The sequence below is a fragment of the Salvia splendens genome, chromosome 6 (genome assembly GCF_004379255.2).
Source record: "Salvia splendens isolate huo1 chromosome 6, SspV2, whole genome shotgun sequence".
Lineage (NCBI taxonomy): Eukaryota > Viridiplantae > Streptophyta > Magnoliopsida > Lamiales > Lamiaceae > Salvia > Salvia splendens.
In genome coordinates this window covers 38,293,909-38,307,289 of record NC_056037.1, presented here as the reverse complement: position 1 = coordinate 38,307,289, position 13,381 = coordinate 38,293,909, and the positions used below count along the sequence as shown (strand labels likewise).

At 39.4% G+C, this 13,381-nt stretch overlaps 3 protein-coding genes across 3 annotated transcripts; 1 reads left to right on the top strand and 2 right to left on the bottom strand.

The window, feature by feature from the left end:
• The first annotated feature begins 2,792 nt into the window (after window positions 1–2,792).
• LOC121806617 lies at window positions 2,793–4,371 on the top strand. The gene is made up of 5 exons (XM_042206733.1): window positions 2,793–3,132; window positions 3,214–3,366; window positions 3,447–3,569; window positions 3,652–3,795; window positions 3,865–4,371. The coding sequence occupies exons 1-5, from the start codon at window positions 3,016–3,018 to the stop codon at window positions 4,303–4,305; spliced, it is 978 nt and encodes a 325-aa protein (XP_042062667.1). The 5' UTR covers window positions 2,793–3,015; the 3' UTR covers window positions 4,306–4,371.
• Window positions 4,351–7,144, bottom strand: LOC121806618 (carbonic anhydrase 2-like). The gene is made up of 7 exons (XM_042206734.1): window positions 6,531–7,144; window positions 6,196–6,244; window positions 6,001–6,132; window positions 5,849–5,902; window positions 5,105–5,190; window positions 4,764–4,869; window positions 4,351–4,674 (listed from the first exon to the last, which is right to left on the bottom strand). Exons 1-7 carry the CDS (start codon window positions 6,593–6,595, stop codon window positions 4,510–4,512), a joined length of 657 nt encoding a protein of 218 aa, XP_042062668.1. The 5' UTR covers window positions 6,596–7,144; the 3' UTR covers window positions 4,351–4,509.
• A 607-nt stretch (window positions 7,145–7,751) lies between these two features.
• On the bottom strand, window positions 7,752–13,353 carry LOC121809389 (cyclin-T1-3-like). The gene is made up of 7 exons (XM_042209974.1): window positions 13,095–13,353; window positions 11,663–11,978; window positions 11,367–11,448; window positions 10,935–11,069; window positions 9,903–10,078; window positions 9,663–9,814; window positions 7,752–9,199 (listed from the first exon to the last, which is right to left on the bottom strand). The coding sequence occupies exons 2-7, from the start codon at window positions 11,857–11,859 to the stop codon at window positions 8,232–8,234; spliced, it is 1,710 nt and encodes a 569-aa protein (XP_042065908.1). The 5' UTR covers window positions 11,860–11,978; window positions 13,095–13,353; the 3' UTR covers window positions 7,752–8,231.
• Between the last annotated feature and the right edge of the window lie 28 nt (window positions 13,354–13,381).

Sequence of the window (13,381 nt, the reverse complement as noted above, 5' to 3'; positions counted from 1 at the left end):
AAATGTTATAAAATTAATTAAATATTAAGATATATAAGGTGAAAATGATTTTATGTACTGTATAAAGTTGAACATATAATGTACAAATATGCATAATAAGTGTTAGGTTGTTGCACACTAGTGATTCTCGAAAAATCAAAATATTAATGTTTGAACCAATATCTATATAGTTAAACACAAATACGCAAAAGTATGAGAACAATATCCATGTGATCAATATTAATATCAAATATTTGTTAAATATAAATAGCATACTATTACATGCAAACATTCATCACAATTTAATTTAAAAAATCAGTGCATCCCATTTCACATGATAGCAATTTGATGGTTTGCTTAATATATCCAATAAGTACATTTTTTTAATTAATGGGCTTAACTCTTTAGCCCAATGCTAAACTCTATTGGGCCTTGAACTAGCATAAGGAAAAATCAAAAACCCGATTCGCTATTACTGTACGATTTTTGGAATAAAAAATAAAATATATTTCCAAAATGGGAAAAATCAAATAAATAAAGGAAAAATAGGTTTATCAGTTAATTTTGGACAGAAAGTTCAACTGAAAAGGGAATCTCACTTTGAAAGAAATGAACTCAGTATAGCCAAACTTTTCTGGGATTGTTGTGGTAGATTGTTGAAGGTAAGGGCATTAGCAATGGGGCGCCCTAAGGCGCGCCCTATGGCGCGCCACGTCAGCAGTTTTATCCTCCTACCTCCTCACCTGCAGTGGGGCGCCCTAAGACGCGCCCTAAGGCGCGCCCTATGGCGCGCCACATCATCATTTTTTTAATATTTATTACAAAACTCATACGAATTTAACAAAATTAATACATTAAAATACGAATTTCAAAAACTTCATTTCATTGAATAAAAATTAATACATTACAATGCGAATTAAAAAAACGCGAACTCAACAACGGCGGTTGCGAGCCCACACTTCTTCGATCATGTCGTTCATGAGCTGCGCATGATCCTGTTGGTTGCGCATTGAGGCCTGTCTAGATAGAACCTCGTTGAAGCCTAACGGTAACCCTCTATCGGGTGGCTCGGTCGACGCGCCGGCCAAACTAGATGCACGATCATCTTCATTCCAATCGGTGATGCTTCCGCCTTCATTCTCGACTATCATGTTGTGCATGATTATGCACGCATATATGACATCGGCGATGACATCCTTGAACCAGAAACGAGCCGGCCCTTTCACAATTGCCCACCGTGATTGGAGCACGCCGAATGTCCGCTCGACATCCTTCCTCGCCGACTCCTGCTTTTGCGCAAATAAAACCCTCTTCTCACCAATTGGGCAGCTAACCGTCTTCACAAAAACAGGCCACCGTGGATAGATGCCATCGGCCAAGTAGTACCCCATATGGTATTGGCGTCTGTTGGCAGTGAACTCGATGGCCGGGCCGTTGCCATTACATTGATCGGTGAAGAGGGTGGACGAGTTGAGGACGTTAATGTCGTTGTTCGACCCGGCTACGCCGAAGTAAGCATGCCAGATCCATAGCCGATGGTCAGCGACGGCTTCGAGGACCATCGTCGGGTGGCTGCCCTTGTATCCACTTGTGAACTGGCCTCTCCACGCCGTCGGACAATTCTTCCACTGCCAGTGCATACAGTCGATGCTCCCGAGCATCCCAGGAAACCCGTGCGCCGTCTCGTGCATCTGCATCAGACCCTGGCAATCAGTGGCAGTCGGCTTGCGCAAATATGTGTCGCCATAAGCCTCTACTATCCCCCGGCAAAAGCGCTTCAGACAATCGCGGCCTGTAGAATCCCCGCAGTGGAGGTACTCGTCGAAAAGGTCCGCCGTGGTGCCATAGGCCAACTGACGGAGTGCAACCGTGCACTTTTGCAATGGTGTAAGGCCGGGTTTGCCGATGCCGTCCTCCCGAAACGTGAAGAATTCATCACGTGAAGACAATGTCCGAACAATGCTGAGAAACAGGTACCGCGACATTCTAAATCGGCGCCGAAAAACAGCCGGGCCCCATCGCGGTTGATCGGCAAAGTAGTCTTCAACCAGACGTGTGTGAGCTTCCGCGTGGTCGCGTCGGATATACGACCTATGTCGAATAGGTCTATGGACTTGCTCAGAGGCCGCTGCCGCTGCCGCCTGGCGCTGCATCAACGCATAGCAATGCGTCATCGCCGTTTCAACGACTGCATTTAATGCTATATCTATGCTATTACTGGACTCATCAGAGGAACTAGAACTATTGGTGTCGTCGCCGGGATTCATATTGGTTGGATTTGTGAGAGAGAATATGTAGAGGTATGCACAAATGAATGACAAACGCTCTTTAAATAGAAAACCAAACCGCGTGCCATCGTCCGCGACCTATCGTCCGTGTACGCCACAATGGGGAGGACGATGGCGCGGACGATGCCTATCGTCCGCGGCCATCGTCCGTGTACGCCACAATGGGGAGGACGATGGCGCGGACGATAGGCATCGGGCGCGCCATCCTCCGCGCCCTTAGTATCGGCCGCGACGATCGTCCGCGACCTATCGTCCGTATCCGCAATGGGCGCGGACGATCGATGGCGCGGACGATGCGCGCCATCGGGCGTGCCATCGTCCGCCCATTGCGGATGGCCTAATCGACATTTCCCTCAGCTTAATTTGTATAACTGTATGAATCTATCATCCAGGATTCATAATTGTATTTGCATATTCTTTGATGAATATTAGCTGAGAGCCCATGATTTTTCTGATGCCATTGTTTCTAAAGACTGCTGCTTTTTGCAATTTTGGACTTCTTTGAACACTTTTATACCGAAAGCCTTGCTTTCCCCAATTATGTAGTAGATTCTTGAATCAAGATTTTACTTTTGATTTAATTCATAAAATTACTTGAACATATGTGTTAGATTGTTTTCATTTCATTTATGCTTCAAATCTGGAATTCCATGTAAATTAAGTGATTTATCTGTTTTGATGGTTGGACAATTTAGTTGTACTGACCCTGGTTATGGTTTTTTAACTTCACTATCTTACACAGGTTTAGATGGCCCGGGGTGCAAATCCAAGTGAAGAAAAGGCTAATGAACATCCTAATTTTCTGGCTCAAGGATTGCGTAATTTCACCTCATACTTCCCGAAGAATGTTGCCAAGTATGTTAAGGTTGGTCACTGCCCTCACTTTTACTTGAAGAATGGAAGTTCAGTTCTTGGTTTGAGTTTATGTGCCTTGTCTTTGATGCAGCAGTTTAGTTTTGAAAATTTGAGCAAGAATGACCATTTTGGATCCTCTGAGTTATCTGCCAAAGACTTGTCTACCACAAGTCTTAGTTTAGAGAGGCAAATGGAAGCATGGAAACACAATCCAGAGTGGCTGGAACGTCCTCCGTGTATAAAGGTAAAAAAAGTTTGACCATCATTACAATAGCAAGCCTAGATACTCCCTATCGTTAACTATGTGTTTTTGAGTTTTTCCAGGTAACCATCCCTAAAGGTTCTCTTTCGTGCCTTAGTGTGAGCGTTGATGTTGGGTTGCCTCCTGATGCTGTATATAACATTGTGACAGACCCTGATAATAAGAGAGTATTCAAAAACATCAAGGTAACAGATTTAATGATCTTTAATTCTTTAAACAGTCATTCTGTCTATAGCCTCATTCTAACTTCTTCTTGTATGTATTCAGGAAGTAATTTCTAGAAAGGTATTAGTGGATAAAGGATTAAGGCAGGTGGTGGAATTGGAGCAAGCAGCAATTTGGAGATTCCTTTGGTGGTCGGGAACAATCTCCGTTCATGTTTTAGTCGACCAAAACAGAGAAGATCATTCTGTAAGGACATGATCATTTCCTCAATATATTTATCTTTTCAAGACATTAAGTGTTCTCCCTGTCTATCAGATGAAGTTCAAACAGATCAAATCAGGATTCATGGAAAAATTTGAAGGTAGCTGGAAAATGGAACCTTTATTTGTGGATGAACAACTCTGCCATCCCTTCAAACCGAATTCTGTGGCAGAGTACGTCTCTTGCAGCAATGGCGTAGGAAGGATCGCATCAAGGTTGAAGCTAGAGCAGCTGATACAACCGGCCATAGTTCCTCCGCCGCCCATTTCCTGGTACCTCAGAGGGATCACTACAAAGACCACTGAAATGTTAATCACCGATTTGCTCGCTGAATCTGCCCGAATCAGGCAAGCTTCCGGCAATGGAGATGATGAAGAACCCGCAGAAACTCGACAAGACCATGTGCATAAAAACATCAAAGAGAGATGGGCAGCCAGGAGAAAAGCTGCAAGGCATTCCCATAGAAGGTTGTTCTTGAATTCAAAGCTCTCTTAAGTTTATCTCATTCCACTGATCATTCATGATGAAAGTGCATAAAAGTTAATCTCATTCCAAAACTCATTTCATTGATATTACAAGTCACTTTACAGTTTACACAATGCACACATTTTGAAAGTAAACTCATTTTATTCAACACCAAGAAATTACAACATTTGATCTGAAGAATCAAGAATCATGAATTGACAATGCTGGTATGGCTCATAGTGATAGACAAGGAGACAGGTTGAAGTCGAGGTTCCAGAGCTCAAAGGCTCCCTTGACAAAGTCGTAGTGCCCTCCCATAAGTGACAGAGTTTTCTTCACCACACCTTCCCTTACAAATGGATAGGTTAATAGGTTGCCCAGCGACACGTTCACAGCTTCCTGTTCATCACCATCACCATAACCAAGTTATACATCATATATTTAATCCAGCATTGAATGACTGGTTTAAAATACATGTTTCTTCTTACCTTCTCAAGATGACTGCATTGTTCTCCGAAATCCAAGTCTTTGCATTCTGTCCGCACCTTCGCCTTAGCCACCTTGCAGATGTTCACCCAATCTTCTATGAAATCACTGCAACATCGGTATTGGTATAAAAATAAAACATAAGATATCCACTTTTCATAACCAACAGAGGAAATGTTCCCCTAAGATCCAGTACAAATAAGATTAAACATTTAATCCAGAAATCACCCAGAAAGTCTGCATCTTTGATTCAGTTACAGTCCTATGATTATTACTCATGTCCTAACATGAAAATTGGGAATGGAATGAAAGCAGGATTGCAATTAAAATGACACTAACTAACCTCTGAATGGTCCCATCATCTGGGATGGACATGAGGCCCTTTATCCCTCCACAACAGCTGTGCCCAATCACTAATATATTCTCCACCTAACATTTCATATTTCTTCCCATAATCAATATATAACAATCTATAATAACTTAAATAAACACTCTTTTCAAATAAGATTAGTCATTTGGCGTTGTCTATACTCTATATTAGTCAAAATGAAATCATTGAACAAAGCAATGATTGTGAGGATGAGGAATCAATTCCATACGAAAGGTACTGGCATATGATTAGTGATTAGTTTATGTCACCTAATTCAGTTATATGGGTTTATCTAATGATCATTCTTGCTGTATAAGATGGATCTTTCATTCTTTTGTTTTGTAAAGTGCTGATTCCCACAGCCAAACTTAAGTTTTGAGTGAGAAATTTTACGGAATTGAAAATGATGACTATTTGAGTTCCACAATAAGAAACACTTTATCCTAGAGGACAAAACAATACTAGCAAAAATAGTGTTTGTGGGAATAGGTTGTCGTGTGGCTGAGAAAGTGGCAAATATATGATGTAAAGAAGCTTGTGGCTTAGGTCTGTATGCTTTTTCTTCTTTTTCCCCACATACTAACCACTACCTTTTTTTCTCAACTATCAACTTATTAGGTTGTAGATAATAAATTACTATTGACAACAAGAAAAAATCAGAAAAAAACTACGAACTAAAATTAAATTTTTTTATAAAAGTAAAAGGATAATAAGCACCTTCAGATGAATGACTGCATATTCGATTGCAGCCCCCATCCCTGAGTATTTCTTCTGCAATGAATAAAAAATCAATGGAAATTAACAATTGTTGTCTTAATTGGTAAAGCACCTCAATAGATAATTAAATAAAATAAAACCGAATTAGGTACATTGTTTTGGTTTGGTGTGTTACCTGGTGGAACCATGCTAGCAATATTTCGCACCATAAAAGCCTCCCCGGGTTGGAAATTCAGTATGTGGGAAGGGCATACTCTCGAGTCAGAGCAGGCAAATACCAAGAACTGCAATTATTTTTATATTAATATACTCTAATGAATTAGTAATTTTTTGTGTATGTAATTTACCTTTGGACTTTGGGCTTGGGATAGTTCCTCGTACAAAGCAGGATTTTTCCTAAAAAGTAAATTGTTGATTAATTAAAACAAGACATGGTTTGTAGTTATAATTTTATGTCAAATGACATAAAAACAAACAAGGGAATTAAAGTAGTTAATGTGGAAATAGGTTTGAATTACGAAACAAAATGTAACTGTAATGACGCAATACAAGGAGGACCACTTATTTCCCAGTTTGAATCTCATCCAAATTTGTGAAAAGATCCCATGTTATTACTCAATGCTTAGATGATCACACATGTAGTAATAAAAGTAGTTGGATTAATTAGTTAGCATATACATACATACTCCTACAAGAATCTGGCAGTTTTTTGTAGTAAGAATTAAAAGCCAAAAAAAAGAGACTCATAATTCTCCTTCTTAAAATGGTGGAAGCCTGGCGACCGGGTCGAAGCCCGTCAGCTCTGTGATCATCTGATTAACCTTCCAATTCCATGTTCTCACTGCAGGAAAACATTAATTTGTATCTGCCTCGGGAATGTGATTTGCAAATTAATTTGGCTTTCTGGTCTGGTTTGGTGTGGTGTACGAAAACAGTACGCCGAATACTCTACCTCAGAAGCTTCTTCAGCCTTCCAATGCCATTTTCAATCTCTGCCTCACGTGCGCGTAAACAAAATCACCTCCAAATTAACAAAATCTGCTCCAAAACCATCAAAACAACAACAACAATCATACCTCAGGATCACATGCTAAAGATGATGAATTGTGAGTGAAATAAACAGAATCCAGATCATAAGTTTGAAAATTCTCAAAAACGTTTCGTTTCTCCCCAAAAAAACTACGATCACATGCTATAAATGCGAGACATCGTAGAGAATGATGAATTGTGGGGGAGGGGAAGGGAAGGGAAGGGAAGGGATGGGATTGGTGATACACACCTTTTTCGAAATCTTTTATGTGATGATAATAAACCAATGCGTCACTTGTGCTACTAATATTATAGCGAGGAAGTAACCATGGTTAAGTGGGTGGGTTTAGAATTCAACAGAGACATGACTGAATATTCAACGCACCTCGCACGTCAAATGTGGAAATCAACGTGTTTTTTTTCCTTTTCTGTTTTTCCTCTTTCTAATTTATCTTGACTAAAATATTTTTTTTTAAAATATTTCTATATGTAGAGGTTGGACCAAAATAAAAATAGCTTCTATTTTTAAGAACAGAGATATAATTCTATAATGGAACATATGTGATGCACCATGGGATGTGTGACTCTCATTCGAGAGACAAAGACCAATAACTTGTACTCCCTCCGTCCCAATAAATATGAAACATATGGTTTACGGCACTGGATTTTATATAGTGTTGTTTTAGTAAGTTAATGAAGTTAGAGTAAAGTAAGAGATGAAAAAATAGAGATAATATTAATTTTATTTTAGGAAATGTTTTATTTTATTCGAAAAAGAAAAAAAACATTATATTTTTTTATAGGATAGAGAAAGTATATGCTTGTGAATGTTTACACACATTACCGGATCGAATTGATGTCAGTTGAGACAGGATTAACCTAACAATGGAAAAGGTAAAGAAATGCGGCATTAAACAGTTGAAAATTTAATGTTCTGCATGAAAATGTGAAGATGGTAAATGGAACAAACTGTCACAATCCACCAAAAATTTGAACAAATTTCCACTTCTTTCTCTTGTTACTGTTACAACTTGAATGCACCTCAGTCACCACCTTAAATGGCAGAAATCAAATCTTGCATCTTCTCTCATTATATGTGCCAACTCAAGGTCAATGATAAATTATAATAATCACCTTAATTGGTTCCTCAACATTTTAACCTGGAACTTATGTTCAAACAGGTGAATCATATGCAGAGATGATCCAAATAATCAACCTTAATATCAAGAGCCCTTCATCTTGTCAAAGCAGCTCCCAGCTTCTCCAATTCTCTGCCATTATGTCTTCTTTCTTCAGTAACCAGCCTGTCAAGAACTCGGCCGCCGTGCACAGTACTTCAGACATGCACAAGCAATCAACCCCGTTCATGGCCATGCCGTTTGTGTTCTCTTTCTGAATACCCAGGCCTCCCCTGTCCATTCCTATCCAACGGGCTACCTGCCAACGGGCTACCGGCTTTTCTCTTGCGGCTCGTGCGAGGTGACCGATAAGCCCGATCAGCTATATCAGATGGTTCAAGTTCACCTTCTTCTACAGTATCAAAATCTTCTCCGTGCGAGGATTGCCCCTTCATTAGCGGGTATTGCGCATCTCCAGACTCATTGTCGTATTTGGTGCTGTGGGAGTTCTCATGGTCTGTCCTTGACGGCTTGTTCCAGCTTTGCTTTCTTTCACGCTTGGTCTTCTCACTGTCCCCAGGAACTTCCACATCTTCCAATTCCTTTTCAAGCTCATCCACAGGGTCTATTTTACGAGTTATATCTCCACGGGCCTTCCTTCTTTCAAAGGCAGCTTTAATCTTCTCCCTGTCAAGCTTTCTAGTAGCATCATGAGGTGACTGACTAAGTGCAATATCCTTGTTGGACACATTTCTTCCATGATATTTGTCCTTAGATTCTAGAGAGTCCCTTTTTTGATCCTCCTCCCCATGCCCGAGCTTAGTTTTGTTCTGGGTCTCCCCCGAGTTCCCCTGCTGTGGAAGGGCCTCTCGTTCATGAATCACATCCTCTCCCCGGCGATCTGGAAAACTATTATATTCAGAACTTTCATACTCATTGTTTTGTGCATGAGTATTTCTAGGAGGTCCACTGTGATTATCGACGAACTGTTCATCAGGACTTGGCTGTGATAGTGCAGGCTTAGAGGACGAACTCTTCAAAGCAGATCCGCCATGAGGGGAACTATAACTGGTAACATGTTCTTCATTAGCAGGCATCTTTGATGGAGGTTGCTGACTACCACCAGCACTCCCTTCTGCTTCACTTGTCTGTGATTGTGGGACTCTGTTTTGTTCATACAACTCCAACATCTGGTTGCTAACCACTGCAAAGAACAAAATTTCAGTAAAAAAGTGAAACATCACATAATATGCTACTACCTACCATGAAGAAAGTTATATACTCCCTCCGTCCCATGCTACTCGCACTTTTCATTTTAGGCCGTAAATTTGGGATTGATTTTTTTGTGTAATTAAAAAAGAATTTTAGGTGTAATGAGACATCACTTAATAAAAGAGCTCTTAACTTAAACTAACATATTAATTAAATGCAATAATTCTAACTTAAATTATAAATAGTGTAAGGACTTTGTGACGAGCCGAAAAGCAAACGTGCGAGTAGCACGGGACGGAGGGAGTATAATCCTATCATACCGAGTCACCCTCAACCCTCCCCTTACTCCTTAAACAAACATTTAAATTAAATACAAGTTTTCTCTATATGAAACAGCCCATGATAGCATGACAGTGATTATAACCACTTTGTATAAAGGTAGATAGGACACCAACCCTCCAACTGTCGTGGGGTGACATCAAACTCCTGCCACCAAACCTTCTCACCCTCAGATGGAAGCTTCACTTTGAGAAACTTGGCCGCAAGGAATATAGCACCTGCTGCAATGTGGTGAGGCTTAAATTGCAAGCACAGAGAAGTCCGAAGCCTGCACGGGGCTTTCTCTGGTCAAAAGGAGAAAAGGTAGAATCGCCTTGGATAAGCACCAAGTAGAAACTATATTGAGTACATCATACCCATCATTTACAAAGTTCCATGCAACTTGAGCTAGGGCATTTTGAGCAACCTTGAACTTTTTAATTGCCTCAACAAGGGGCTTATATGGGTGATGTACATTCAGGTCATAACCAAGTGTTCCAAGCACAACCCTTTCTCCCAATAAAACAAGTTCCTTTTGTTGCTCATACACTTCCTGTGTACAGAGAACTAAATATGAAATGATTGATGTAAAAGAGGAGTATCAAAACTCTCTTAAAAATTACTCCCTCCATCCCTAATTATTTGTCACCATTTGACCCTGTTCAGGTTTTAAGAAATGTAAGAGAAAGTTGGTTGGAAAAGTTAGTGGCATGTGGGTCCTACTTATATTACTTTTTACTTTGATAATAAAATATGAGTGAGAATGAGTTGACGGAGTGTGCGGTCCACTACAAAAAATAGTAAAAGTAAAAGGTCACAAATTTTTAGGGACTGACGAAAATGGAAATAAGTGACAAATTTTCAAGGACGGAGGGAGTATTATGATATCCATGCATAAATGAGTATTATACTAATTAAACAATTTTCATAGATGGCATATAGATGTCTAATGGGGCAGATCCAATACAAAAACAATCAAGATCAAGCAGTGTCAAGTAAACTAGATAGAGTAACAAAGTATAGTAAACTTCTTTAAATTAACATGGAGTACCATATATTACTCCCTCGGTCTCACTCAAGATGTCCACATTCTAGAGTGGCATGGGATTTTAGGAGTTGTTAGGTGGGGTAAGTAGAGAGAAAAATGGTAGTTAAATATTCTAATGAGGAGAGGAGAGGAGAGAGGGAGCTATTTCCAAGTATAGAAAATGGAAATCTTGAGCAGGACAAACTATAAAAAGGAAAAATGGACATCTTGAGTGGGAAGGAGGGAGAACTTACTAGTCATAATACTGTGGTCCCAACTTAATGTTGAAAGGAGAATGTACTTGTTAAAATAAGACACATCTAATCAATGCACATTTATGGTCCAGAGATAATTGATTCATAGAAGTTGTATTGTACATCACCTTTTGCTTGATCCTCTGCATAGCTGCAGCATCTTTTTTATGAATAATCTCATACGACACAAGAATCACATCTTTAAGAGGACGAGGAGTTTCTTCAACCTTACCCGCTAGAAACATACATACGGTAGCAATGGTCTGCAGAAACAATGCAATAAAGATGAGCTGCCAAAATTAAGACCTTATACAGAGGCATCATATGGTTAGGTCAAACAATAAACTACTTATCGTATATCATCAACAGTCAGCACCATAAGTAATTCTTTACTGAATACAGAATACCATATCTAAATATTCAATCAGAAAGATAGTATACACCTATGAAATCTACATGTAAATGTCCACCAGCAGTCTCTTAGCATACACACCATAAAGTTGAGACTAAACTGTGAAGGGAAAACTGAAAGATCGAAATAAAACAGAAAATTTACTCACCCTTCTGTCATTTCTCACATGGGATTGACGAAGGAAGAAACGATGACAAAATATAATTGCAGTAGCAATTGTCACCTGTGGCCTGCAACATGAAGAATCCGCACAGTGCACTAAGAAAATTGCAAGACTATAAACATCTGCGGTGTTTGGTTGCAAGATGGAATACATTCTGATAAGAAATACAGATAATGTGATATTATCACATGAAACTTCTATACCACAGTTCATAAGAATGCATGCAAAAATATACAGGCTAAATAACTTACAGCAATCCAAAGCTCCTGAAAACAACTTACACTTTCAGCCTCATGCCTAAATCTTGCAAAAATGTGCAATATGATTTGCGCAGGTAAGTCTCTTTCTTCAAATCAATACCATCTTGTCTAGAAGGAGAATTCTCTTCGATTTCCTTCCTTGATAAGTACCAGTGGGAACCGACATCTTCTACAGGTGCTCCATGATGGGAGGTTTCACCAGTCAACAGTCTAGCCATAAGTAGTTCCTTTCTTCACCAAAATTCTTCACGGAACACCAGATGAGCTCTCCTGAAGATCTAAAGTGATATGCTCATATCCTCAGTGAACCTTCATTCATCAATGTTCACTCAGCAAGCTAACATTATAGCAGCACCAAAGTGGAGAAAACAGGAAGCTAGTGAGAGTCAGAAAAATGAAAATAAAACTAATGAATAAAGAGTAGAATTAACATAACAGCAACATCGAAATAAAGTGAACAAGCACCTCTGAGTGTAAGAGTTGAACATAAAACTATAGAGAGCAGGTGTATCATCAATAACAGTGCTCAGTGCTGTCAGTAAGGCAGGCACCAGAAAACTAATCAATGATTTTGTAAGCAATACTGGCACATTTTTACAAAGACTCCAATTATATGTTACCATTATGTACAAGTAGAATAGAATAATCACTATACTGAAGCTAAGAAAGCATGTAAATATTTACTTTGCTTTTGAAATACTTATATGCAGCAACAGTAATATCTTAATTGGAGATGCAAAGTGTATCCTGAAAATTCTTATTTATACAATTACTTATGAAATTCATTTAGATATTTAGTGAAGTAAAAGACAAGAAATTGCAAATAATATGACTATTTACTAGTTACCTTTCAAGTTATTCAACAAAAATAACCCACAGCATGCTAAACATAATTCAAAAAAGAGAGTTAGACAGAGCATTTCATCCATACACCACTCTTCCAGGTTTCAATCTTTATTTCACATTCTCAACACAAATAATGCTCAATATTATCAAAGATAACTGCATATAGCTAAACTAATGAAATAGGAGTATCTCATAAATTTCAAGAAGAATTGCCTTCAAAATTATTGGCCACCACAATCTCATAAATTTTTGGCCACCACAAAATTATCAGGAGATTTTGATTTTAATACGAATTCCTACTCAGTCGTATCAAAATATATCCAAGCACGCTCATATAACCTTATTCGACGCAATTAGACAACAATCCCCAAATTGAACCCACAAAATTATCGGCCAGCCCACTTACTCATCCAAAGTTCCAACTTTCTTTCACAATTCAAACTCAATTCACTTATAGGTCGCGCATCTAGCCATTAATTAAGCAATGACCGAAAAATCGTAACCCTACTTTTAACTCCTCCCACCATAACCGACCCCCCCTTTCTCAACTTCCAAAAGAGATTTTCTCATATTAAAGCATAGGCATAAACTAGGTTTCGAATTGTACCTTGATTGGGGCGGTAGATGCCGATTCAGTTAAACGCTTGAAGATGAAAAGGGGAATTGTTAATGCGTAAGGTGGTGCGCGCGCGTTGTGTGTTCGCGGGATAGGATTATAAGCAAAATAGACAAGGGATAGGAGGGTGGGGCGGCGGTCGACGGTGACGGTGGCTGCGGCGGGTTCGCGGCGGAAGAGGGTAACGAGAGAGATGTAGGCGTGGGTGCTTCAGCGTGTGTTAGGTCTCGTCCTTTTTTTTAAAATAAGATTAACGCCTAAACGTAATAACTAAGTCT

Coding starts and splice junctions, on each gene's coding strand:
- LOC121806617 (XM_042206733.1), top strand. CDS start 3,016: ATGGCCCGGGGTGCAAATCCAAGTGAAGAAAAGGCTAATGAACATCCT. Junction 3,367..3,446: donor AACGTCCTCCGTGTATAAAG/GTAAAAAAAGTT, acceptor GAGTTTTTCCAG/GTAACCATCCCTAAAGGTTC. Junction 3,570..3,651: donor GAGTATTCAAAAACATCAAG/GTAACAGATTTA, acceptor GTATGTATTCAG/GAAGTAATTTCTAGAAAGGT.
- LOC121806618 (XM_042206734.1), bottom strand. CDS start 6,595: ATGAGTCTCTTTTTTTTGGCTTTTAATTCTTACTACAAAAAACTGCCA. Junction 6,133..6,195: donor CCCAAGCCCAAAGTCCAAAG/GTAAATTACATA, acceptor AAATAATTGCAG/TTCTTGGTATTTGCCTGCTC. Junction 4,870..5,104: donor GATGATGGGACCATTCAGAG/GTTAGTTAGTGT, acceptor CCGATGTTGCAG/TGATTTCATAGAAGATTGGG.
- LOC121809389 (XM_042209974.1), bottom strand. CDS start 11,859: ATGGCTAGACTGTTGACTGGTGAAACCTCCCATCATGGAGCACCTGTA. Junction 11,449..11,662: donor TTAGGCATGAGGCTGAAAGT/GTAAGTTGTTTT, acceptor TTCATGTTGCAG/GCCACAGGTGACAATTGCTA. Junction 9,815..9,902: donor TGGAACTTTGTAAATGATGG/GTATGATGTACT, acceptor AGCCCCGTGCAG/GCTTCGGACTTCTCTGTGCT.